This window comes from Tursiops truncatus, chromosome 1 (assembly GCF_011762595.2).
Source record: "Tursiops truncatus isolate mTurTru1 chromosome 1, mTurTru1.mat.Y, whole genome shotgun sequence".
NCBI lineage: Eukaryota > Metazoa > Chordata > Mammalia > Artiodactyla > Delphinidae > Tursiops > Tursiops truncatus.
The window spans coordinates 22,606,385-22,632,250 of NC_047034.1; the positions used below are offsets into that span (position 1 = coordinate 22,606,385).

General features: G+C 39.3%; 1 protein-coding gene across 2 annotated transcripts; it reads left to right on the top strand.

The window, feature by feature from the left end:
* The first annotated feature begins 3,435 nt into the window (after window positions 1-3,435).
* SRP9 (signal recognition particle 9) lies at window positions 3,436-18,991 on the top strand. Of its 2 annotated transcripts, XM_019920372.3 has the most exons (4): window positions 3,436-3,649; window positions 7,823-7,891; window positions 17,776-17,930; window positions 18,554-18,991. In XM_019920372.3, exons 1-3 carry the CDS (start codon window positions 3,578-3,580, stop codon window positions 17,893-17,895), a joined length of 261 nt encoding a protein of 86 aa, XP_019775931.1. In that variant the 5' UTR covers window positions 3,436-3,577; the 3' UTR covers window positions 17,896-17,930; window positions 18,554-18,991. The 2 variants fall into 2 exon arrangements, with proteins under 2 accessions (XP_019775931.1, XP_019775930.1); XM_019920371.3 differs by having other exon boundaries at window positions 3,438-3,649; window positions 17,776-18,991.
* Window positions 18,992-25,866: the final 6,875 nt, after the last annotated feature.

Here is a 25,866-nt window from a genome sequence, read left to right on the forward strand (position 1 = left end):
ACTGAGGATTTGGGCCGCTGGCTCACAGCCTTCTCCTACATCCTATCCCCTTTCTTACTCATATGTGACTTTGATCCTTGTATGGACAACCCGGGAACCATTCTCCTCCAAAATGTTAAACCCCAATATCTCATCTGACCATAACTTCAGTTCCTCTTTCCTATTATATTACCTTCAGATTTCCTAGAGACCTGGTCCCTTAAACTCTCTCTTTTGGCCCAATTAATTATCCCATGATTTATCACTTCAACTGCTCTCTTGCCTGTACCTTCAACATTTTTGTCCCCTTGTCCTTCTGCCTTGCATACCCTGCAAATCCCTACTATCTGCCTTTTCCATTCTAAGACCCAAGCTTCTGGATGGTGCTGGAGACCATCCAGATTGGGGCAGATGTGCAGATTGGAGCAATTCCCAGGGTATGATCTACAGTTTCAGCTGGGCCTTCAACTCTGTTTGATATACTTTTTTTTTTAAGTTTCTGGTCTGCTTCCTTACTCATTTCACACAATGGCTTTTCTAAATCTTCTCAAGGCTCCAAACCCACTCTTGCCCTCCTACCTTAGAAGATGGCCTTGCCTCTTAGGTGGCAAAGAAAGTTTACCTTCTTGTCCTCGTATCTACATATTCACCTATATCCTTACCCACCTTACCCTCCTTCCCCACCACCTCAAAGGCAATGGTGAATCTTCTGTTTTCATACATCTGTGCCTTTAGTCCTCCCCTTCATGTTTCCCCTGAAATCTTGCTTTCCTCTTTCTCTTGTATTATTTAATCTCTTACAATTCCTTCTGTGAAAGTTATAAACAGGGACAAAATCTTTCCGTCTTAAACAATAACACTTTCTTTACCGGTGTCTTTGGGCCATCTTCTTACCTCCTCTTCTTTTTTTAATTTTTATTTATTTAACATCTTTATTGGAGTATAATTGCGTTACATGTTGTGTTAGTTTCTGCTGTATAACAAAGTGAATCAGCTATACGTATACACATATCCCCATATCCCCTCCGTTTTGTGTCTCCCTCCCACCCTCCTTATCCCACCCCTCCAGGCGGTCACAAAGCACCAGCTGATCTCGCTGTGCTATGCGGCTGCTCCCCACTAGCTATCTATGTTACATTTGGTAGTGTATATATGTCCATGCCACTCTCTCACTTCGTCCCAGTTTACCCTTCCCCCTCCCCGTGTCCTCAAGTCCATTCTCTATGTCTGCGTCTTTATTCCTGTTCTGCCCCTAGGTTTGTCAGAACCATTGTTTTTTCTTTAGATTCCATATATATGCGTTAGCATATGGTATTTGTTTTTCTCTTTCTGACTTACTTCACTCTGTATGACAGACTCTAGGTCCATCCGCCTCACTACAAATAACTCAATTTCATATCTTTTTATTTTCTTCCACTTCTGTTTGTGGTTAAGCTCTTATAAAGGAGAGTATAAAGCAACTGGCTTCACTTTTCTACCTCTTCAGCCTCTTTCAGTCGGTTCTACTCGAACCCCAGTATGACTGAGGGTTCTCTGGTTGAGGGTCGCCAATGGCCTCCCAATGACTACAATCAGTGGACTCATTTTAGTTCTCTTTGTACTTGCTCCCTACCCGCCACCTGACACCACTGACTACTCCCTCCTCAAAACCTTCTCCCCGCCACTTCCCAGACACTCCTGGTCTCCTTTTATCCCTCTGATAATTTCTGCTTCGCCTCCTTTGTGAGCTCTACTCGCTCTCTCTAACCCTTTGTACATGTGGCTGTTTCACAGGCTTTGTCCTTAGTCTTCTCTTCTTATGCTGTGTCCTCTCCCCAGGAAGGCTCAACTAAGACCTATCTGCTGATGACTCCTATTTCATACCGCTCCTGGAGTTACCGATGGAGATACCCAGCTAAGTTACCAGACATCTTCACCTGCATGTCCCAAAGATATTTCAAACTCATCAAGTTCACAACTGAACTCACTGTCTTCCCCAATCTCCCCCAGACCTTTTCTTCTTCCCTTTCCCCTGCATCAGTCAATGGCATCACCACCTCCACTGGCCCAGGAATCATTCTACTTTTTCCTCTCCTGCATACCCCACATCATTCACTGAGTAAATCTCAAAACTGTTTCCTCCTCTCCGTTCCTAAGCTAGTGCCTTAATTCAGATCCATGGCTTTTTTGTTGTTGTAAAATATTGTCTATATTCCTTGTGCTGTACAATATATCCTTTAAAACATTTTTTTTGGAGTATAGTTGTTTTACAATGTAGTCTTAGTTTCAGGTGCACAGCAAAGTGAACCAGTTGTACATATACAATATACCCACTCTTTTTTAGATTTCTTTTCCCATATAGGTCATTACACAGTACTGAGTAGAGCTCCCTGTGCTATACAGTAGGTCCTTTTTAGTTATCTATATGCCTGTATTACTGCATGAGCATCTTAAGAGGTCTCCCCAGCTCCAGGTTTGCCACTTCACTTCAGTCTTTGTGTGAAGCTGGAGCCCTATAATATGCAAATCAGCTTAAAGCCCTTGCATGGGCAGGAAAACTAGAGTGGCAGAAAGCAGGTCAGTGATTGTCCAGGGTTAGGGGTGCAGGTGGTGGGATTGAATATAAAGAAGCATAAGGGAACTATTCTGGAGATAGAGATGTTCCTTATCTTGATTGTGGTATCTGGTATATGGGCATATATCCAATGGTTTTAATATATAAATGTGTGTGTGTGTGTCAAAATGCATCAACCTGTACATTTAAAACTGGTGTGTTTCATTGTACAAAAAAAAATTCTTCGATAAACTTGATTAAAGAAAAATACCCTTCTATACCACTCCATTGCCTGGAGAACAAAGTTCAAATGTCTTCTCCTGGTTTAAGTGATGACATGATTTCTTCCCTTGATTCTTTTCTTCCCCCATCCCCCAAATACCTATCACATTAAATACACTACAGATCTAAAGTGGGCCTAGATATCCTGTCCTGCCTTGCCCACCTGTTGGACATCCACCATGTTTATCTAGATTCGGCTTGTGCCATCACTATAGCATCCCCCCACCCACACGTGATCACTCTTCCTTTGTGTTCTACTAACCCGACATAAATATCCATCACATAAAGTTTTCGGTTGCATTCTTGTGTTTATGTCTCCTCTCGCTTTTACTAAGCTGTAGGTGTGACAGCTGGACCCTAATGTCTCCATTCTTGTAGCTCCAGCGCTTATCACTAAGCCGCTCAATGTTTGCTGAAGAAACTTAGGCTTTACCATTGGAGTCCAGCCCAAAGAACAGCGGGACAGAGTCTCCTCCAGTCCCATAGGGGGCGCTGTGGCAACCTCCATCGTTTCCTCGCTCTCCACTTCTCTGGACCAGCTCCCAGAGCCACACGCTCGGGGCTCCACCTCCTACTTGGCAACATCCCTCCTTTCCATTGGGCGAGGGCGGTCAGGGCCGTCCAATGGAACGAGGCGTTGGTGCGAAGAGGCGCCACCATCGTTGAGCGGCTGGGTCTCTGCCGCAGTAGGTGGCTGCGAGAGGTAGGGAGGTCGGTGGGCCGCGTCGCGTCGCCTCAGGTCCGTAGCTTTGCCTCCCTCTCCTGTTCTGCCGCGGGCCCACGATGCCGCAGTACCAGACCTGGGAGGAGTTCAGTCGCGCAGCGGAGAAGCTCTACCTCGCAGACCCTATGAAGGTAAATCACTGGAGGGGCCGGTGCCTCTGTCCCAGCCCCCGGTCAGGATAACTTCTCTGCCGTCCGCTCGGCCTTCGAAGCTTCTCCAGCATCCTGGTAGGTGCTGTGAGTGAGGAGAGACGGACCCCGCCAAGTCCGCTTGTTCCTCCCTTATTAACGGCCGATGAAGCCCTGAAACGGGCAAGATCGGGGTCATTTCAGGGCCCTTAGGTAACCTTCCTCCGCCCCCAATCCCTGAACATCCCTTATGGCTGTCGTTGGTTTACGTGTCTGTAAGGGCAGGGCTCCTCCCCCTGCAGTTTCGGCCTTCTGTCCCTCAGCTGTTTTGGTGCCCTTGTCCCGTACTACCTCGTGTAAGATAAAACGGTTATGTTTTTCTGCCACCGCAGAGAAATTTTGGAAAGACCCCAGTTTGGAGGCATCTACAGCCATTAGCGTAGTGGTTCTTAATCTTTTGGAGGTCAGTGCCTTTTTGAGAACATGAGGTGCTTGCACCCTTTTCTCAGAAAAATCCACTTGTACGTAGAAGTTTGTAAACAATTTTAGAGGGCCCATGGATCCCTGTAATTCATGCATGGCCCCCACAAAAATTATAAGTGAGTGTCAGAGATTAGCTTATTATTAAAAAGCAAAGAAGTCGCAAGGATGAGAATATAGCATTTGGGTCTTGACTTTTCTTCCTCTCAGGTTTTTATTTATTTTATTGTCATCTAAATAATATTTGAAGCAGCTCCCTGTTAATTAGAAATTTTGCTAGCGGGACTTCCCCGGTAGCGCAGTGATTAAGAATCTTCCTGCCAATGAAGGGGACATGGGTTCCATCCCTGGTCCGGGAAGATCCCACATGCCGAGGAGCAAGTAAGGCCCTGAGCCACAACTACTGAGCCCACGTACTGCAACTACTGAAGCCCGCGCTCCCAGAGCCCTGCTTCACAACATGAGAAGCCGCTGCAATGAGAAGCCCGCACACCGCAATGAAGACCCAATGCAGCCAGAAAAAAAAAAAAAAAATCCTGCTAGCTTTTTAGACCTAGATAAGTAATAAGAAGCTGTAAAACATTCTTAGTTTCATTCTTTGCAATACAAAGATGTAATAATAACAAATTATGAAATGAGTTAGATATTTTTGAAATTGAGTACTTTGTTTATGACACAATTTCTGGCTCCTCCATTTGGTAGATTTTGTTTGTAGGGCCATCTGTTTCTTTAAGCAGTACACCATGAGGACAATACAGGAATTTTGTCCAGAAGTACCCACGGTGTAAACTAAAAATATTTGAAAAGGTAGTAAAAATAAATACAAATTCATATCAAGAGTCATCATACTTTAAGAATGTGGTCATTCTTAGGGAAAATGAAAATAAAATGGCAATTATAGAGCATTGCTGTGAACAAGGCATGTCTAGTATAGGCAAGAGAGCGAGAATCTTTGAGCTCTTTCCCCAATCAGAAAATTCCAGTGGCCTAAAAACTTGTGCCTTCTTATGATAGCCTTGCACTAGTTAAAAACTAGTGATTTTTTTGATTGGAAGGTGAGGGGATGAGTGGGGAGATACTGACAGTTATATTGAGTACCTTGTATGTGACAGACATTTTATATATATATTTATTTGTATAATTTATGTGAACAATTAAGACAGCTCCTTGAGGTAGACGAATAAACAATCTTAGATACACTAAATGATTTGCTTAGTCTCTAAGAAATGAAGCTAAAATTTGAACCCACGTCTCTAAACCCCATGTTCATGCTATTTCTACCGGTCCATACTGCTGGGACTAAAAAAGAAAAGAAATTTTGTCAGAACTCTTTGGGATCTGTTTTACAGAATTCTGTCTTCTCTCCCTGTTGATTACATTCATCACCTTTTACCATTCTCTGTTGCATCTGCTCTAACTGAAGATGGCATTATTTCTGGACCACTCTCATACCACAGCTATCTAAAACACAAAAATTGAACTCTCAGTTTCCTGCTTTAAACCTGGTTCTTCATTGATTGCTGGTAGACATCCGGACTTCCAGTCTCCAGTCTGACCCTCTCTCCAGTCTTGCTGGCTTTGTCTTCCACCATTTCCGCCATACTCAGCCCTAGTCTCATGAAGCTACATAATGTATCATATCTTCAGACTGCCACTTCAGCTTTTCTCCTAACTTCTTCCGTAAAAGAAAAGAAAATGCATTTCTGAAGCCATCTCCATAAAGCCTTTTCACACTTCCCCTTCTCCCAATCTAAATTACTTGCGTTCTCTTTTAACATTTTACCTGTATGTGCCTTTATAGGGCTTAATTTATGTTGTCTTATGTTTTGATTATTTTGCTTGGTTGAATTCAAAGTTCCTAAGAAAGCAAGAACCTTGATTTCTTTTTCTCTCTTAGTGGCATCTGACATGGTAACTTAGGCGCTCTCTAAGTTACAAAAAGGACTCTCTTGTATAGTATCACAGACCTTTTAACTCTCATTTCTACTCGCCATTGAGTATTCTTTTAAGTGAGAGTTAAAACCTTACGTAGTTGTCATGCTTAGTATATTTTTTAGTTTCAGTTTCTTTTTGTTTCTGGAGGACTGAATTTTTTTAAATACGTAAAACTGAATTTAGTAGCTCAATAAATAGAATCAGTTAGGTAGTCTAAAGGTACTTAACCTAGTTGTCATTATTTATACCTACTTAAGTGCTTGGTGCGTTCCCTTTCCTCCCTCACCAAGACAAATGTCAGGGTGGTATGACTTTTGTTTTTGCAATCCCAGGAGAGCAGAGAGCATAATGGGAAAAGCTGTAGGAAAAGCTCTAATAGCCCTTTTTATCTAGTTTCCAGAATTGTCTTGAGGGTCCTGTGCTACATTGTAACCATTTTAAAATTATGTTCCTGTTTTGGCTTATAGATACTTAGCACTTTTTAAAACAGCTAGCTAAAACTAAAGAAGAGTTGTTTATTTTGGTTAACAAGAAACTTGACTCTGCTGCAGTACACTTTCGAATCCATCATTTAAAGTAGTAAAAATAATGTTCATGGAAGTTGTAAACTCTATTGGGAGATGTCTTCTTTTATTGGAATATTGTAATACCTAAATCATTTTCTTGGCTTCCTAACTGTAGAATACCAAACAACAAAAAGTGCTGTGTAGCATGGCACTCAGTATAGGAGTTATTCTGGATTTAGAAAGTTGTTGATGGAGACATCATGTTGTGCCATCACGATAAAGATGTGATTTTGCTGAGTAACTTAGCCTGAGTCCACCTCCTGAGAGCCATGGGAAAATGGAAGGTATGAATTGCGACTGCAGTGCTCTTTCCTGGGGAATGGATTTGAACTAAACTAGCCATTTCTGCTATTTTTTTCCCCCATCTTTGCCTATCATTCATCTGTGGCTAGGTGTGTTGGTATTGTAGGGGAGAAAAAACTTTCTCCTTTACTCTCTTAGGTGTTATGACTGGGGCTCTGCAAATTAACAGGTAGAAACATACATAGCACAGAAGTTCACAAAGAAATGTGACCTGAGGAATTTGGGACCTATATGCCATCTTAACAAAGGGTGGGAAAGAGGCTGGACAAAGGAAAAGAGGTTTGGGGCTTCTGGGAGGGGGTAAGTTGTGAGAAGGTGACTAGGAAATGTATGGGAAATAAGAGTTGTTTAGTAAGGTTTGTTAGGGAACAGACCGTGTTCTCATTTCCCAGGGAGAGGGAAACACCTTTACAACTGGAAACTTATGTCACCTTTACAAAGGTTAATTTGGCCAGATCTGCTTTTGGCCAGAAAGGGCAGAGAGCTAATCGCCTTCAGCTCAAAACATTCCTTATGCCCAAGTGGTATACTTTGAGGTGGCAAGCTGTGAATACCCTTCAGTATATTATTCTGACTGGCAAGAAATGCCAGACCACCTTAAGAGTCTCACAGGCTCTCTGAATATGGATGTGTCTTGGGAATTTTCAGTACATCTCTTCAAAGTGGCTGAAAATAAAATACCTGACTATTTTAAGTCTTAAAAAAATTGCAGCAATAGAAATGAACAAAATCCTGTTTTCCCACATTTCAATAATAAGTTTACAGTAAAGGTGCCTTTAGATGTTTTGGCTATTAATTCTACAAGGATCCATTTTAGCCCACCTGAAGACTAAATTATTTATGAGAAATGTCTTCTGACTTCACTGTTTCTAAATATGTATTTTTATTTCAGGCACGTGTGGTTCTCAAATATAGGCATTCTGATGGGAGTTTGTGTATTAAAGTAACAGATGATTTAGTTGTAAGTATACATTTTTATTTGTTGCATACTTTCAGATTTGTTTGAGTTAACCATTTGTTTGAAATTATTTACATAGAATTTATGCAGGTCACCCATTAGGATGCTTATTTCACATTTCATTCCCAAGTCAAGAACCTTGGTCTAGAAGCTTTTTTTTTTTTTTAATATCTTTATTGGAGTATCATTGCTTTACAATGGTGTGTTAGTTTCTGCTTTATAACAAAGTGAATCAGTTATACGTATACGTATGTTCCCATATCTCTTCCCTCTTCCATCTCCCTCCCTCCCACCCTCTGCATCCCACCCCTCTAGGTGGTCACAAAGCACCAAGCTGATCTCCCTGTGCTATGAGGCTGCTTCCCACTAGCTATCTATTTTACGTTTGGTAGTGTATACATGTCCATGCCACTCTCTCACCCTTTCACAGCTCACCCCTCCCTCTCCCCATATCCCCAAGTCCATTCTCTAGCAGGTCTGTGCCTTTATTCCCGTCGCTACCCCTAGGTTCTTCATGACATTTTATTTTTCTCAGATTCAATATATATGTGTTAGCATATGGTATTTGTCTTTCTCTTTCTGACTTACTTCACTCTGTATGACAGACTCTAGGTCCATCCACCTCACTACAAATAACTCAATTTCCTTTCTTTTTATGGCAGAGTAATATTCCATTGTATATATGTACCACATTTTCTTTATCCATTCATCCGATGATGGACACTTAGGTTGTTTCCATCTCCTGGCTATTGTAAATAGAGCTGCAATGAACATTTTGGTACATGACTCTTTTTGAATTATGGTTTTCTCAGGTTATATGCCCAGTAGTGGGATTGCTGGGTCGTATGGTATTTCTATTTGTAGTTTTTTAAGGAACCTGCATACTGTTCTCCATAGTGGCTGTACCAATTCACATTCCCACCAGCAGTGCAAGAGTGTTCCCTTTTCTCTACACCCTCTCCAGCATTTATTGCTTCTAGATTTTTTGATGATGGCCATTCTGACCAATGATATCTCATTGTAGTTTTGATTTGCATTTCTCTAATGATTAATGATGTTGAGCATTCTTTCATGTGTTTCTTGGCAATCTGTATATCTTCTTTGGAGAAATGTCTATTTAGGTCTTCTGCCCATTTTTGGATTGGGTTGTTTGGTTTTTTGTTATTGAGCTGCATGAGCTGCTTGTAAATTTTAGAGATTAATCCTTTGTCAGTTGCTTCATTTGCAAAAATTTTCTCCCATTCTGAGGGTTGTCTTTTGGTCTTGTTTATGGTTTCCTTTGCTGTGCAAAAGCTTTCAAGTTTCATTAGGTCCCGTTTGTTTATTTTTGTTTTTATTTCCATTTCTCTAGGAGGTGGGTCAAAAAGGATCTTGCTGTGATTTATGTCAGAGTGTTCTGCCTATGTTTTCCTCTAAGAGTTTGAAAGTGTCTGGCCTTACATTTAGGTCTTTAATCCATTTTGAGTTTATTTTTGTGTATGGTGTTAGGGAGTGTTCTAATCTCATACTTTTACATGTACCTGTCCAGTTTTCCCAGCACCACTTATTGAAGAGGCTGTCCTTTCTCCACTGTACATTCCCGCCTCCTTTATCAAAGATAAGGTGACCATATGTGTGTGGGTTTATCTCTGGGCTTTCTATGCTGTTCCATTGATCTCTATTTCTGTGTTTGTGCCAGTACCATACTGTCTTGATTACTGTAGCTTTGTAGTATAGTCTAAAGTCAGGGAGCCTGATTCTTCCAGCTCCGTTTTTCGTTCTCAAGGTTGCTTTGGCTATTCGGGGTCTTTTGTGTTTCCATACAAATTGTGATATTTTTTTGTTCTAGTTCTGAGAAAAATGCCAGTGGTAGTTTGATAGGGATTGCATTGAATCTGTAGATTGCTTTGGGTAGTAGAGTCATTTTCACAATGTTGATTCTTCCAATCCAAGAACATGGTATATCTCTCCATCTATTTGTATCATCTTTAATTTCTTTTATCAGTGTCTTCTAGTTTTCTGCATACAGGTCTTTTGTCTCCTTAGGTAGGTTTATTCCTAGATATTTTATTCTTTTTGTTGCAATGGTAAATGGGAGTGTTTTTTTGATTTCACTTTCAGATTTTTCATCATTAGTGTATAGGAATGCCAGAGATTTGTGTGCATTAATTTTGTATCCTGCTACTTTATCAAATTCATTGATTAGCTCTAGTAGTTTTCTGGTAGCATCTTTAGGATTTTCTATGTATAGTATCATGTCATCTTCAAACAGTGACAGCTTTACTTCTTCTTTTCCGATTTGGATTCCTTTTATTTCCTTTTCTTCTCTGATTGCTGTGGCTAAAACTTCCAAAACTGTGTTGAATAAGAGTGGTGAGAGCGGGCAACCTTGTCTTGTTTCTGATCTTAGTGGAAATGCTTTCAGTTTTTCACCATTGAGGATGATGTTGGCTGTGGGTTTGTCGTATATGGCCTTTATTATGTTGAGGAAAGTTCCCTGTGTGCCTACTTTCTGCAGGGTTTTTATCATGAATGGGTGTTGAATTTTGTCAAAAGCTTTCTCTGCATCTATTGAGATGATCATATGGTTCTTCTCCTTCAGTTTGTTAGTAACACATTGATTTGCGTATACCGAAGAATCCTTGCGTTGCTGGAATAAACCCCACTTGATCATGGTGTATGATCCTTTTAATGTGCTCTTGGATTCTGTTTGCTAGTATTTTGTTGAAGATTTTTGCATCTGTGTTCATCAGTGATATTGGCCTTTAGTTTTCTTTCTTTGTGACATCCTTGTCTGGTTTTGGTATCAGGGTGATGGTGGCCTCGTAGAATGAGTTTGGGAGTGTTCCTCCCTCTGCTTTATTTTGGAAGAGTTTGAGAAGGATAGGTGTTAGCTCTACTCTAAATGTTTGATAGAATTCACCTGTGAAGCCATCTGGTCCTGGGCTTTTGTTGGAAGATTTTTAATCACAGTTTCAATTTCAGTGATTGTGATTGGTCTGTTCATATTTTCTATTTATTCCTGGCTCAGTCTCGTCAGGTTGTGCATTTCTAAGAATTTGTCCATTTCTTCCAGGTTGTCCGTTTTATTGGCATAGATTTGCTTGTAGTAATCTCTCATGATCTTTTGTGTTTCTGCAGTGTCAGTTATTCTCCTTTTTCATTTCTAATTCTGTTGATTTGAGTCTTCTCCCTTTTTTTCTTGATGAGTCTGGCTAATGGTTTATCAATTTTGTTTATCTTCTCAAAGAACGAGCTTTTAGTTTTATTGATCTTTGCTATCGTTTCCTTCATTTCTTTTTCATTTATTTCTGATCTGATCTTTATGATTTCTTTCCTTCTGCTAACTTTGGGGTTTTTTTGTTCTTCTTTCTCTAATTGCTTTAGGTTCAAGGTTAGGTTGTTTATTAGAGATGTTTCCTGTTTCTTAAGGTAGGATTGTATTGCTATAAACTTCCTTCTTAGAACTGCTTTTGCTGCATCCCATAGACTTTGGGTCGTCGTGTCTCCATTGTCATTTGTTTCTAGGTATTTTTTAAATTTCCTCTTTGATTTCTTCAGTGATCACTTCGTTATTAAGTATTGTATTGTTTAGCCTCCATGTGTTTGTATTTTTTACAGATCTTTTCCTGTAATTGATATCTAGTCTCATAGCGTTGTTGTCGGAAAAGATACTTGATACAATTTCAATTTTCTTAAATTTACCAAGGCTTGATTTGTGACCCAAGATATGATCTATCCTGGAGAATGTTCCATGAGCAGTTGAGAAAAATGTGTATTCTGTTGTTTTTGGATGGAATGTCCTATAAATATCAAGTAAGTCCATCTTGTTTAACGTATCATTTAAAGCTTGTGTTTCCTTATTTATTTTCATTTTGGATGATCTGTCCATTGGTGAAAGTGGGGTGTTAAAGTCCCCTACTATGAATGTGTTAGTGTCAATTTCCCCTTTTATGGCTGTTAGTATTTGCCTTATGTATTGAGGTGCTCCTATGTTGGGTGCATAAATATTTACAATTATTATATCTTCTTCTTGGATCGATCCCTTGATCATTATGTAGTGTCCTTCTTTGTCTCTTCTAATAGTCTTTATTTTAAAGTCTATTTTGACTGATATGAGAATTGCTACTCCAGCTTTCTTTTGGTTTCCATTTACATGGAATATCGTTTTCCATCCCCTCACTTTCAGTCTGTATGTGTCCCTAGGTCTGAAGTGGGTCTCTTGTAGACAGCATATATATGGGTCTTGTTTTTGTATCCATTCAGCCAGTCTGTGTCTTTTGGTGGGAGCATTTAATCCATTTACATTTAAGGTAATTATCGATATGTATGTTCCTATTCCCATTTTCTTAATTGTTTTGGATTTGTTATTGTAGGTCTTTTCCTTCTCTTGTGTTTCTTGCCTAGAGAAGTTCCTTCCTTTAGCATTTGTTGTAAAGCTGGTTTGGTGGTGCTGAACTCTCTCAGCTTTTGCTTGTCTCTAGAGGTTTTAATTTGTCCATCAAATCTGAATGAGATCCTTACTGGGTAGAGTAATCTTGGTTGTAGGTTTTCCTCCTTCATCACTTTAAATATGTCCTGCCACTCCCTTCTGGCTTGCACAGTTTCTGCTGAAAGATCAGCTGTTAACCTTATGGGGATTCCCTTGTGTGTTATTTGTTGTTTTTCCCTTGCTGCTTTTAATATGTTTTCTTTGTATTTAATTTTTGACAGTTTGATTAATATGTGTCTTGGTATGTTTCTCCTTGGATTTATCCTGTATGGGACTCTCTGTGGTTCCTGGACTTGATTAACTATTTCCTTTCCCATATTAGGGAAGTTTTCAACTATAATCTCTTCAACTACTTTCTCAGTCCCTTTCTTTTTCTCTTCTTCTTATGGGGCCCCTATAATTCGAATGTTGGTGGGTTTAATGTTGTCCCAGAGGTCTCTGAGACTGTCCTCAGTTCTTTTCACTCTTTTTTCTTTATTTTGCTCTGCAGTAGTTATTTCCATTATTTTATCTTCCAGGTCACTTATCCGTTCTTCTGCCTCAGTTATTCTGCTATTGATCCCTTCTAGAGCATTTTAAATTTCATTTATTGTGTTGTTCATTGTTGCTTGTTTCATCTTTAGTTCTTCTAGGTCTGTTAAATGTTTCTTGCATTTTGTCTATTCTCTTTCCAAGATTTTGGATCATCTTTACTATCATTATTCTGAATTCTTTTTCAGGTAGACTACCTATTTCCTCTTCATTTGTTAGGTCTGGTGAATTTTTATCTTGCTCCTTCGTCTGCTGTGTGTTTTTCTGTCTTCTCATTTTGCTTAGCTTACTGTGTTTGGGGTCTCCTTTTTCCAGGCTGCAGGTTCGTAGTTCCCATTGTTTTTGGTGTCTGTCCCCAGTGCCTAAAGTTGGTTCAGTGGGTTGTGTAGGCTTCCTGGTGGAGGGGATTAGTGCCTGTGTTCTGGTGGATGAGGTTGGATCTTGTCTTTCTGGTGGGCAGGTCCACATCTGGTGGTGTGTTTTGGGGTGTCTGTGGACTTACTATGATTTTAGGCAGCCTCTCTGCTAATGGGTGGAGTTGTGTTCCTGTCTTGCTAGTTGTTTGGCATAGGGTATCCAGAACTGTAGCTTGCTGGTAGTTGAGTGAAGCTGGGTGTTGGTGTTGAGATGGAGATCTCTGGGAGATTTTTGCCGTTTGATATTACTTGGAGCTAGGAGGTCTCTTGTGGGCCAGCTCTCCCACCTCAGAGGCACAGCACTGACTCCTGGCTGGAGCACCAAGAGCCTTTTCGTCCACACGGCTCTATTACTATCTTTTTGAACCACAGTGCTTCACAGAACAAAGCTTGGGAGTTGATATGGTGCATAGTGAAGACTTCATTCAGTGTCAGAACATGAAGCAAATTCTCTGTTTCATCCTTGGATCTTAACCTTAACAATTCAGTTATTCCCTCACAGAAGTCCACCCACTGGAGTGAAGGTTCTCAGCCCCACGTCGGGCTTCCCAACCTGCTAGTGTTGGAGGGTCTCCTGCAGAGGCGGGCGGTGGCTGTGGCTCACCATGGGAACAAGGACACTGGCAGTAGAAGTTCTGGGAAGTACTCCTTGGCGTGAGCCCTCCCAGAGTCTGCCATTAGCCCCTGGAAGCAATTTTTATAGGCACTTGGAAAGATAATTCAACTTACTTCATTAATGCAGTATGTTAAGTGTAGTTTAATAACTGCTCTCTTCGGACCCTAAGCAAGAGGAATGTAGAGACCAAAAGTGGATATGAGGAGTGAAGGTTTCTTTATACGTGTGTGAGAAGTAAATAATGGATTTGAACACAAGTTATAGGCTCTGTAATTGTATTTCTGACCTTCCCTGTCTGCTCACTGTCTGTTCCTCACACCCCATTCATTCCTTACCCCTCTGCCATCTGGTTTCTGCATGAAGTCTTCCACTCAGACTGCTCTTGGTGAGAGCTCAGCAGCAGCCCCTTTATTTTCAAACCCAGTAGCCTCAGCAGTTCATATTTTATGTGACCTCCTGGCTGCTTCTGAGAAAACCACTTCTTGTAGAAATTATTATTTTGGCATCTGTGCTCCGTTTTATCTTGTTTTTCTGTTTCATTCTTCTTTGCTAATTATTCCACTGATGTGCCCCCATAAATACTGGTTTCTCCAGGATTCTGTTCTTGATCTTTTCATACCACTTCTGGACCAACCCATTAAGTCCAGTACTGCCTGTATCTGTCTGTTTCCAATTTTGTACCTTTAGGTCATATTTTTCTTTTGGCTTCCTGACTAGCTCTAAGTTGAGCATCCTGCCTCCTCTACTCGTTAACATTAGCCTGTCTAGAATGGAACTCATCATATCTTATCAAACTGGCTCTTCCTGTTTTTTTCTCTGTTACTTGCTCAGAAACCTGGGGATCATCTTTGGTCCCTTCCTTTCCCTCATTCTCACATTAACTATTCCTTCATTTGAAAAACTTGTATTTTGATCCTCCGATAAGTTCCATACATTTTGCTGGGCATTTGTGAATTATTGATTCAAGCTCCCTCGTCTCATTTTCTGCCATGAACTCTCCATCTTGACTGCTAACTTCTTAACTTTAAGGACTCAATGTCACTCACCTGGACTAGTAGAATAGGCTCTAACTGTGTCCCTGCTTCCAGTTCATCCTTTAGTCGTCCTATGCTGCCCTGCCGGAGTGATTTCTAAAAATGCAAATTTGGTTGTTACTACCCTGCTTAAAAATCTTTAGTGGCCAAAAAAAAATCTTTGGTGGCTTCTCATCACTCATAATGTAAATTCCACCCGCATATCCTGTCTAATCTTCGTTTTTCAGTGTTACTTAAGGGCTCCTTTCATATGCCATGATGTCTTAGGCCTCTGCGCTTTTTTTTTTTTTTTTTTTTTTTGCGGCACACGGGCCTCTCACTGTTGTGGCCTCTCCCACTGTGGAGCACAGGCTCTGGACGTGCAGGCTCAGCGGCCATGGCTCACGAGCCCAGCCGCTCTGCGGCATGTGGGATCTTCCCGGACCGGGGCATGAACCCGTGTCCCCTGCATCGGCAGGCGGATTCTCAACCACTGCGCCACCAGGGAAGCCCAGCCTCTGTGCTTTTGAACAGTCTGTTTCCATCTCTGTAATATTGAATCCTACCCCTGCCCCAGTGTGACAAACCTGCTGCTTATCTTTCAAAACCCAGCTCAAAAGGATTGCTTCATCTCTTACTTTTATTTCTGCCTCTTTTTGTGCTGTGTCACAATTGTCTTATCACATTGGACTTTTAATAGATTGTGAGCTTCAAAATAAAGATAGATCACTAATATTCTTACCAGTATTTGTAGTGACTAGCATGGTGTCCTGACCCAGAGGGTACTTAGCAAACACTTTTTTTTAATGGATTAATTCTTTAAAAAATTTAATAGTGACTTTAAAAATGACTTTTTGGTCATATATTTTACTATATTTTTGTTCAGGGTTCCATTGTGAGGTTGTGTGAAGTCAGATCTTCTAATGATTACCATGTCTTCCAAGAACCAATTGAGTTTGGTGAAGTAACTGTGAAAATGTGGAAAAGGAAGAATAAATTGAGCTCTGTTGTGCTAAACCTAGATTCAAGAGATCTGAATCCTAAGCTTAGCCATCTACCAGCATTTCATCCTGGGGAAAGTTCAGGCCAAAAGTTTTGGCTTTGGGGGCCATAATTTTCTTGTCTACGAAGTGCCACAGTGATAGTCTGCTTACGCAGTTGGGTTGTTGTGGAGTGTAAATGAAATATGTGGAAGTGCCTAGCACTAGTGCCTGCACTTAGTAGATTCAGTAAATGTATACTTGAATCTCGAGCATTCACACTGAGAAAAAGTTTACTTATGATTGTCGCAGAGTGAATAGACGTATCTACTGAAGAGAAATTGGTATATCCTGCTTTAAAAATAGAGGAAAATGCAGAATTGAATTCAATACAAGAGGCTTTATCTCCAGATGATGACTTTTTGCCTCTGGTAATGATTAAATATAGTTAAAGGATTCATGGTAAGCAGTATTGGAAAGAACTTTATTTAAAATTGATGATTCCTGTGACAAGATCTAAATATGAAAAATACTTTTTGTCTCCTTTCTTAAAACTACTGAGAACTACTCCATGTCTAGAAGGGACCAAAGATACAATCAAACCCATCCTCCTAAACAGTAAATATATGAATCAACTCCAACATAAAAATTTGTTTTCTAATGATTCTTAAAGAAAAGTTTGTATACTTCAGTAATTCATTTTAATGGCTAATAATTCCTTCACAAAACTCATCTTAGACTTCATTATTATCGTCATGGAGCTTTGACTTTTTTATAGTCCCATTTATGCATCATTTTTTTCCAGTGCCATGACTGATTTATAATATTGTCTTCTGTGGACCTAAAATCTTTCTGTGTATTTTAATGAGAAGGTGTTTGTTCTTCTCACTAAACTGTAGTGAGAAGGTATTTTTTCTTCTACAGAACATATACTAAAATTGAAACGGTGGAGATGATTATGGCCGCTTTACAAAATTGTTAGACAAATTTGTACAATGCGTGGATAAAATTTTTTTAAGCAAGTGAATTAAAGGCTGTATGAATTCAGATCAGTTGGGCATGATGGGGTTGAATCCAGAGTACTTAAGTTGATGAATATTACTGTAGGATCATGAAGTTCCCATTGTTTAAAACTCACGTGAATCTAAGATGCGCTAAAGAAAAATGGATCAGTGTTACAAGATGAAAAAAAGACTGCCAGCTTAAATTGGATAATTTTGAAGATTCTAGAACAAATGGTTTTATGGCCAACGATAAACAGATCTTAAGTATCTAATGAAGAATTGAATTTATAGCAAGGAAGAATTTGGTTTGGTTTAAAAATTATAAGTAATGTCAGAAAATCAAGGTTGAATAGATTTATCTCGTTTGATTTAGGTAGCAACCAGCAGTAAGCAAGGGATTCCAGATTTTTTTTAAATTATCATTAACCCTCCCCCCCTCTCATTTCACAAATAGAGAAAGGGATCCTAAGATTTATATGCTTTTCCCACTGTAACTCAATCATTTATGACCAGATCCCAGGGAGAAAATATCTAATTCCAATCTTGAAGTCTTCTCATCAGACCATGGCAGAATTTGAATACGTTATTCAACTGGTCATTTTTGAGAAGCTTCTAATAGAGTTGTTTGTTTTTTAACCACAGCAGTGGCATTTGAAATATTATAAATACTAAACTTAAGGAATGTAATTGTTGGGGACTTGGAAACTTGAATGTAATTTCTTTAGTATGACCTCCAGAGGAAGTAGAGCAAAACAGTGGTAGGAAAAGACTCAAAATTTTATCCAAGCATACGTTTGCTACGTCATTGATAATCTAGTTTTACATAGTTAATGTGTGCTTTTAAAATTTCTGACAGTGTTTGGTGTATAGAACAGACCAAGCTCAAGATGTAAAGAAGATTGAGAAATTCCACAGTCAACTAATGCGACTTATGGTGGCCAAGGAATCCCGCAGTGTTGCCATGGAAACAGACTGAATGGTTTGAAATGAAGACTGTCATGTTCCTAGGAAGTAAATATCTTTTGAATTTGAGAAAGTGTTGGGACAGAAAATACTTTATGTAACTAAGTGGGCTATTCAGAAGCCAAGAGATCATTTTTTGTACTTTATTTTTTAATGTTTACTTTAGAGAGCTAGGACTGTAAATGCTTTCAGTTAAAAAACTTTTATTTATTTTTGGAAATGGAACAAGGAATGGCTCTATCTTGGAAACTTTTTGCAGATTGTTTGATGTTAGGCAAAATAAATAATTACTCTCTGGTAAGTTTGTATCAGTAATTTGAAAATGAGATATCAAGAAAAGCCAGTTCTTCCTTAAATTTAGTTAATCTGTCTTTAAAAGAAAAATTAAATGGAACCATTTTGCTGGATTGATGTATTTCTTTTGGAGCATAAATTTTGTGCTGTTGATGACCAGCAAATATAAAATACGGTAACTGGAATTAACTGTGCACAGCAGTATAGCTGATTATATATGGTAGTGTAGTCTCAATTATATCTAAAGATAACTATGAAAACAAGTATGCTTTACCTTAAACTTTACAAATTTAAACTATATTTTTAAATATAAGGGATTCATAGTATCATTAACTTGTTGAGCAAAGACTAACTTTGAATCTAATTTTCATGCCTAGAAACGTCTGCTGTTACTTTAAATGCATGAACAGAATGCTCACTAATGGATCGAAACCACCATATTACAGGAATATTTGCCACATATTTGCCATCTATATTTTCTCAGAAGGGCTAAGGATTATTTGAACTGTTAAATTTTTGCATACCTCTCTGACACCCCAACCCATTTCTCTCATTACTTAACCAAGGTGTTAAGCATGACTCTCACAACTGTTCTCCATTAAATCAGAAGTATGATATTATTTGATATTTATCTTATATTTGTAACCTGAGTTTTACCACCTGAATATAATGTTCACATGTTGATTCTTACATTAAAATATTTTTTGTTAGGGATTTGTTGTTTTGACCACCGTTTTAACATGGAAAGTTCCATTAGCCATATGAATTTTGGCATGTTTCAGAGAGATCAGTAAATAAAATATTACATGAAGATATATTGTTTCTCTTTAAGTTTTTAACTTCTCAAGAATTACTTATTTCTTGACTGGGATATTCTATATTTATTTAGACTAAAGTGAGCCTAATGATGCTATATATACATTTTTATTTATTTTGTTTCTTGGTACTTTTATTATATGACTTTCTCTGAGCTGTATGCTATGGCATTTTGTTTTCTTGATTAAGAAAAGTAACATTAGGGCGTCCCTGGTGGCGCAGTCGTTGAGAGTCCGCCTGCCGATGCAGGGGACGTGGGTTCGTGCCCCGGTCCGGGAAGATCCCACATGCCGTGGAGCAGCTAGGCCCGTGAGGCATGGCCGCTGAGCCTGCGTGTCAGGAGCCTGTGCTCCGCAACGGGAGAGGCCACAACAGTGAGAGGCCTGCGTACCGCAAAAAAAAAAAAAAAAAAGAAAAGTAACATCAAATAGTATAGGGTTTTTTGGGTTTTGGTGTTTTCCCCCCATAGTAGGATAACCAGAGGTTTTTATGGCCTTTTTCTTTTTCATTTACATCTTTCACTTTTTAACACTATTTTATGAAGATAACTGGGAATGGGGGGGACTTCTGTTTGAGTTCTTTGAGTCCTTGTAGCTTGCAGCAGTGATTAAGAGCAGGGGTTCCAAGGCAGACTGCCTGCGTTGCAATCTTGGCTCCACTGTTCCCCAATTCTGTGGCTTTTGAGACAGTACTTCTCTAAGCCTCCATTTTCTTCTCTGGAAGTTGGGCTGACAGTAGTATTCATAGGGCTTTGAGGATTAAATGGCATAATCCCCTTTAAGCCCTTAGCACAGTACCTGGAACACAGTAAAGCTCAATAAACGGTAGCTATTATTACTATTATTGTTATGATTGTTATTTTTCAGGGGACTGGGTATAAGTAGCCAGCTCTTAAGTTTTCTCATAATTGTAATTGAATAGTTACTTATAAGTAACGTTTGCCTTTTCTACCGAGCTATGTCTATTATCAAATGCCATTTTTGGCAGGTGAGGTAAAACAAGATTGTCCCCATGGGGAGTGTTCTTATGTGGTGGGGGAAACTGAAATCCTTAAATTTAAAACATGTTTATTTGTATCTACACAAAATAAAATTACTAAGAGAACTAATTGGTGGTGGGTGAAAGTATTGAATCTCTTAAAGACCATATAAATAATAAAACACCAAATTATGTATTCTGAAAATCACAATGCTGTATACTCTGATTTTTTTTCTTTTATTAGGAAGTATTTCTGGATACTATAATCACACTTTCATGGACTTTTTTTGGTGGGGGGGCTGCATGTCTGGCTTGCGAGATCTTAGTGCCCCAACGAGGGATTGAGCCCCGGGCCCCAGCAGTGAGAGCCCCAAGTCCTAACCACTGGACCGCCACGGAATTCCCCATGAACTAATTTTTAGCAAACTGTTTTGTGATGTATTTGATCAAATGCTGCTTATTCTAAGGTAATCCAAATGAAGTCATCATAGTAATTAAGATTCTAGGTACAGTTAGCGGTTTTGTTCTTCTCTTGGAAAGACCCACTCTCCTTGGAGCACAGAGCCCATTAAGCGTTGTTGGCTACATATGTTCTCTGTTGAAAGGGCTGGCTTCTCCTTTCTCCCTAGCTTGCCAACTTTGTGTCTTAAAAATATAAAATCTCTTAGTCACAGCTCTAAGTCAGTGATTAGAGGCAGTGTTGGCAGCATTTTATAGTTGATATCTTCTGTTAGCCTTAGAAAAATCTAACACAACAATATGATGGTAATCGTCTTGAAAGTACAGTTGACCCTTGAACAACATGGGTTTGAACTGCACAGATCCACTTATATGCCAGTTTTTTTCAAAAATGCATAATACAGTAATACACAATCTGCAGTTGGTTGGAATTACAGTTATGGAGGGCTGGCTATAAAGTTAAATGTGGATTTTCTACTGCATAGAGCGTCAGCACTCCTAACCCCTGCGTTGTTCAAGGGTCAGCTGTATGTAAAACTAATTCAAAATGAGTGAAATGTGAAATTAATTGCCCAAGGACAGTAAGAGGTACTCCTTTCTGCCTACTAAAAATGAAACAAAACCAAATCCCTAGTTAATATTTATTGTTCCCCTTTTAGTAAAAAATACCTTGTTGTGGTAATGGCAATATCATAGTATTTAGTATTATTTCTGTTTTTTGTTTTTTGTTTTTGTTTTTTTTTGTGTGTGGTACGCGGGCCTCTCACTGCTGTGGCCTCTCCCGTTGCGGAGCACAGGCTCCGGACGCGCAGGCTCAGCGGCCATGGCTCACGGGCCCAGCCGCTCCATGGCATGCTGGATCTTCCCAGACCGGGGCACGAACCCGTGTCCCCTGCATCGGCAGGCAGACTCTCAACCACTGCGCCACCAGGGAAGCCCAGTATTATTACTTTTAAAACAGAAAATATTCCTCTAGTTCTACAGTTAAAATTTATGATAGCATGAGAAGAAAGTCAAAATATTTCATTCTTCTTTCTTACATTAAAAGTAGTGATTGGGCTGGTTCCAGATAAAGATGAAGAAGCACACTCCACCATGGCCCTTCCACTGAGTACAGCTATGAATGCACAGAGCAGCTGTTGGAGGACTCTGAAAAGAAAATAGCAGGTGGGTTGGGCAAGAAGACTAGAATTTGAAGTACCACTGAACCAGTGATGAATGAGTCTTATCATTTTCCTCCCTCCGGTATCCCCCAGCCTGAATTCAACACATTGGAAACCTAGAAGTGAGTACTGGGGTGCAGACCAGGAGTGCCAGAAGCCTTCGGGTCTGACCCAAGAAGTAGAAGGGTAACTTCTAATATTTGGAGAGAGTGCAGAAATCCTTTTTCTTTCCCCTGCCTTTTCTGTGTTCTCTTACAGCCCACCCCCAAGCAATCCCATGGTGGTGACAGTGTCAGCTACTGGCAATGGGAGCCTGCAGGAGCCAAAACTCAGGGAGATAGCCCTACCTTTCCAGTACGGCTGTGTTTCCAAGAGGGTGGAACCAGCCTTCATTCTTTTCTCTCTCTTCTCTATCTGCTTGGCCCTGGATGCAAAAGATGGTGGCAGAAGTACACAGGGTAACTAAAGCCAGATTTCTTTTGGCCCGAGAACCAATAGAAGGAATCAAAGTACCAGCGAGATCATAGAAAGGAAGGAACTCAAAAAAGTGACCTTATAAAGCTGTTTGTGTAGTTCTGAGTCTGCCCCCAATCTGCTAATGTGTGTGGATCTGATTCTTTTCAGTATGTTAAAGACTTAGAAACTGAATAGGTAGACCACCACCCAAATCCCAGACCAGCAGTTGGGAGGCATTCACATACAGCAGGTCCAAAAAGCACTGCAAAAATTTTGAAAGCTGCACCTGTCTTCTGTAGGCTATGATTCCAATGTCAGTTCACCTTCCAAAAACTGACTGGTGTTGAACACCTGAAAGTAACCAAAAGAAACAAAAACAAAAAGCCTTTGCCTGCAACCTTACCAGGTTGACTACCTCCTGAAACAAACAAAAACTCTGAATTCTCCATAGAATTCTCCATAGAATTCTCCATAGAATTCTCCATAGAATTCTCCAATTCTCTGGGCCTTAAACAAGGCCCAGAGTTGGTAACAATATTCAAAATGTCAAGGATACAATCAGAAATTTTCTGGCATAGAAAACTCCAAATTTGGTGAAAAACTTAAAACCTACAGATTCAAGAAGGCCAGAGAAATCCATATCATAATGGAAATCCAATCACAAACATAATGAAACTGGACAATGATCTGGAAAGCAGCCAGTGAAAAGCATTATCTATAGGGAAACAATTATTTGAATGACTGGATTTCTCATCAGAAATCATGGAGGCCAGCAGGAAGTGGCACAATATTTCTAAATTGCTGAAAGGAAAGAATTGTCAACCAGAATTCTATATCCACAGAAAATATCCTTCAGGAACAAAAGTGATATAAAGCCATTCTTGGATGAAGGAAAAGGAAGAGAATCCATTGCCAGCAGACTTGGTGTAAAAAAGAATTACTAAAGGAAGTTCTTCAGTTAGAAGGGAAATGATACCATAAGGGAAACTGAAACATTTCAGGAGTGAAGGAAGAGCAATAGAAATGGTAATTATCGAGGTTAAAAGAATATTCTGTTGAGTTCTTAAAATACGTTTGATAGTAGAAATAAAATATATATGGTGTTCTCACTGTGTGTAGTTGTAATACATAAGATATCAGTAGCATAAAGGAGGAGGATAAAGAGACCCATATGATAGTAAACTTTCTACATTCCACTCAAAGTGAAAAAATATTTATTCTAAGTAGACTGAAAAGTATGGATATCCTCATCCCTCAAGCAATCACTGAAAGAACTATGCAAAGAAATATAATAACACTGTAGATAAAATGAAATACTAAAAAACATTTTTAAAAAGTGGGGGGGCAAGAAAAGGGCATCAGGAGCAAAATATAGGAAACAAACACAAACCAAATAACAAAGTGGTAGGCCTAAATGCAGCATATCAACACTTACATCAAATGCAAATAGTTAAAGCACACAGAGATTGTCAAAACACAAAATACTAGAACCAGTTGTACTCTCTGCAAGAAGCTTACTTCAAATATTTGAAGGTAACAAGTAGGTTACAAGTAAGAGGATGGAAAAAACATGCAATGCAAACACTAATCAAAAGAAAGCTACCTGGACTGTGTTAATATTAAAAAGTAGACGTCAAAGGGGAAAGGTGGCGGGGGGTAGGGATAAATTGAGAGTTTGGGATTGACATAAACACACTACTATATTAAAACAGATAACCACCAAGGACCTACCATATAGCACAGGGACCTCTGCTCAGTGTTCTGTAACAACCAAAATGGGAAACGAATTTGAAAAAGAATAGATACATGTATATGTATAACTGAATCACTTTGTTGCACACCTGAAATTAACACATTAATCAACTATACTCCAACATAAAATAAAATTTTTTTAAAATTAGATTTCAGAGCAAAGAATATTTCCAAGCATAAAGAGGGACAATATATTGATAAAAGGGTCAATTCACCAAGACATAATAATCCTAAATGTGATTTCACATAAACAGCTTCAAAATGCATGAAGCAAAACGTGAACTGAACTGAAAGAAGAAACAAAAATCCACAATTATATTTGAAACCTACAATGCAACTCTGACATCATATATCCAGAGTTAGCACAGACTTCACTGGTTAAAAGCAAAGTCCTCCATGAGACTCCCTCACTTCAAACACAAGCTGCAAGCTCTGGGGTTCCCAGGCCACCTGCACTTCTGACCAACTGGCTACAAATTCAGGGGTACCCTCTATCCCCGCCGGTTTCATAATTTGCTAGAGTGACTCACAGAATTCAACAAAGCACTATACTTAGCAGTTTTATTATAAAAGGTATGTCAGGACCAGTCAAATGAAGAGACATAGGGTAAGAACTGAGAGGGTACCAAATGCAAAGCTGCCATGTTCTTAGGGCAAATTACTCTCCCAGCACATACATATATGATTACCAATCAGGGAAGCTCACCTGAGCTTTGGCTGTCCATTATGTTTCATCATGTAGGAATGATTGAATCATTGGCCACGTACTAGAACTCAATCTCCAACCTCACTGCATCTCCCCAAAGGATGGGCCAGACATCTGGCCTAAGATCACCAACCCTCTAATCATATGACTGGCCCTTCTGGCATGGCCAGGCCCCATCGCAAGTTATCTCATTAGTATGAACTCAAGACATGGTCCTAGGGCCCACCATGAATAACAAAGACTCTTCTATCACTCAGGAAATTCCTAAGATTTAGAGGTTAATTCCCAGGAACAAGGGACAAAGACTAAATAAATTCTTTATTATACAACAATTTACTCAGTAATAAAACTTGTAAGTAGAAAATTAGCAAGGATGTAGAAGAACACCACCACCATCAAGCAGCTGGATCTAATTGACACACAGAACACTCAGTTCAACAGCAGAATACCTCTAGTGCACGTGAGACATTCATTAATGTCATACTGGAAACTCTAGCCAGTGCAACAAGGCAAGAAAAATAAAGGCATCCAAATTGGAAAGGAAGAAGTAACTATCCGTATTTATAGATAACATGACGGGACACATAGAGAATTCTATGGAATCTACAAAAAGGCTACTGAAACTAGTAAGTGAGTTTATCAAGGTTGCAGGTTACAAGATCAACATATATAATTTTATTTCTGTATACTGTATGCAATAAACAGGTATGGAAATTTAAAAGACAAATACATTTTTAATATCACAAAGCTCAATATCAAAAAAAATAACTCAATCAAAAAATGAGCAGAAGATCTAAATAGACATTTCTCCAGAGAAGACATACAGATGGCCAACAGGCTCATGAAAAGATGCCCAATATTGCTAATTATTAGAGAAATATGAATTGAAACTACTATGAGGTATCACCTCACACCAGTCAGAATGGCCATCATCAAAAAGTCTACAAATAATAAATGCTGGAGACAGTGTGGAGAAAAGGGAACCCTCCTACACTGTTGGTAGTAATGTAAATTGGTACAGTCACTATGGAGAACAGTATGGAGGTTCCTTAAAAAACTAAAAACAGAGCTACCATATGATCCTGCAATCCCACTCGTAGGCATATATACAGAGAAAACCATAATTTGAAAAGATACATGCACGCTGATGTTCATAGCAGCACTGTTTACAATAGCCAAGACATGAATGGATAGAGAAGATGTGGTATATATATATGTAAAACTACTTAGCCATAAAAAAGAATGAAATAGTGCCATTTGCAGCAACATGGATGGACCTAGAGATTATCATACTAAGTAAAGTCAGAGAAAGACAAATATATGATATCACTTATATGTGGAATCTAAAAAAAAAAAAATG

What these genes read in the sequence shown, in the direction of transcription:
- SRP9 (XM_019920372.3), top strand. Translation starts at nt 3,578, where the DNA reads ATGCCGCAGTACCAGACCTGGGAGGAGTTCAGTCGCGCAGCGGAGAAG. An exon ending in ACCTCGCAGACCCTATGAAG is followed by an intron (nt 3,650 to 7,822) that starts GTAAATCACTGG and finishes TTTTTATTTCAG; the next exon opens with GCACGTGTGGTTCTCAAATA. An exon ending in AAGTAACAGATGATTTAGTT is followed by an intron (nt 7,892 to 17,775) that starts GTAAGTATACAT and finishes AATTTCTGACAG; the next exon opens with TGTTTGGTGTATAGAACAGA.